This window comes from Calypte anna, chromosome 4A (genome assembly GCF_003957555.1).
Source record: "Calypte anna isolate BGI_N300 chromosome 4A, bCalAnn1_v1.p, whole genome shotgun sequence".
Lineage (NCBI taxonomy): Eukaryota > Metazoa > Chordata > Aves > Apodiformes > Trochilidae > Calypte > Calypte anna.
The window spans coordinates 14,716,175-14,717,392 of NC_044248.1; the positions used below are offsets into that span (position 1 = coordinate 14,716,175).

The 1,218-nt window shown below is 75.0% G+C and overlaps 1 protein-coding gene across 1 annotated transcript in view; it reads right to left on the minus strand.

Annotated features, from left to right (window-relative positions):
- Positions 1–509: 509 nt before the first annotated feature.
- The window catches only part of PHOX2B (paired like homeobox 2B), a 1,961-nt gene continuing 1,252 nt past the window's right edge, over positions 510–1,218 (minus strand). The window contains exons 2-3 of the mRNA XM_030450022.1: positions 1,140–1,218; positions 510–965 (exon numbers count right to left, since the gene is read on the minus strand). The exon at positions 1,140–1,218 is cut by the window's right edge and continues 109 nt beyond it. Coding sequence (XP_030305882.1) covers positions 510–965; positions 1,140–1,218 — 535 coding nt within the window. The remainder of the gene's footprint in view (positions 966–1,139) is intronic.

The following is a 1,218-nucleotide window of genomic DNA, read 5'->3' on the forward strand; positions in this document are numbered from 1 at the left end:
GCCGAGGCGGCGGCGGTGACCGCCGGGCCAGGGCCGAGCCCGGCGGCGGCGGCGGTAACGGAGAGACCCAGGACCCAACCGAGGGACAGTGACACCGGACGGCGGAGTAAGAAACGGCCCCGGGCGCGGGGCCAGGGTGCAGCGGAGGGGTGGCGGAGGTGGGGAAAGAACAAGACACTTTGTCGCTTGGGCTGAAGAAGAGCTTTAAAAAAAAAAAACCCAGGGGCGGGCGGGGCGACCTCCCCCGCCGCCGAGCCGCCCACGGGCACAGTCTCCGCGGCCCGCCGCCGCCTCCGCGCCCGCGCAGCGCTCCCGACCCCGCCCCCGCGGAGGCGCTGCGGAGCCGGCCCCGCCGCCCGGCCGGGGGCCAGAGGAGCCGAGCGCGACCCCCGGGGGGGCGCGGGGTCCCTGCCCCGCGGAGCCCGGCGCAGCCCGGGCCCCTGGCCATTACTATGGGCGGGCGGCGGATACTAACGAGCGGGAGGGGCCGCCGCCGCCTCCGCCGCCGCTCAGAACATGCCGCTCTTGACGAGGCTGCCTTTGGTGCCGCCGGGCCGCTGCAGCGAAGAGAGGACGCTGGCGAAGGGGCCGCCTAACGAGTCAGGGATGGAGGTGATGGGCCCGGGCCCCGGCGCCCAGCCCTGTCCCGGCCCCGCCGCCGCCAGCCCGCCGGGCCCTGCCGCCCCTTTGCCCGGCTCCCCTCCTGGCCCTCCGGGCCCCGCCGCTCCCTGTCCGGCAGTGGGGCTGGGGCCGCCGCCGCCGCCTCCGCCGCAGCTGGGCGCGGGGTTGGGGTTAGGGCCGGGGCCGCCGGTGCTGTCGGGGTCTGTGCTCTTGGCCTCCTTGCTCTCGTCGTCGCGGGAAGCGTCGGACTTCTTGCCAGCCGCCCCGTTCTTGGCGGCCGCTGCCGCCGCTGCCGCCGCCCGCTCCTGCTTGCGGAACTTGGCGCGGCGGTTCTGGAACCAGACCTGGGGAGGGGAGTAGGGGTGGGCAGCTCTGCGGCCGCCCCTTCGACGCTTCCAGCAGAGCCGTCCCGGCCCGCACCGCAGTCCCGGAACAGGTGCCCGTTAGAGCGGAGCGTCCCCCGGCGCGGCCCTTCCGCGACCACCGCCCCCTCCCCGTCACCCGCATCCCGCACATACCTGCACTCTAGCCTCCGTGAGGTCTATTTTGAGCGCCAGCTCCTCCCGGGTGTATATATCAGGGTAATGAGTCTCTGCA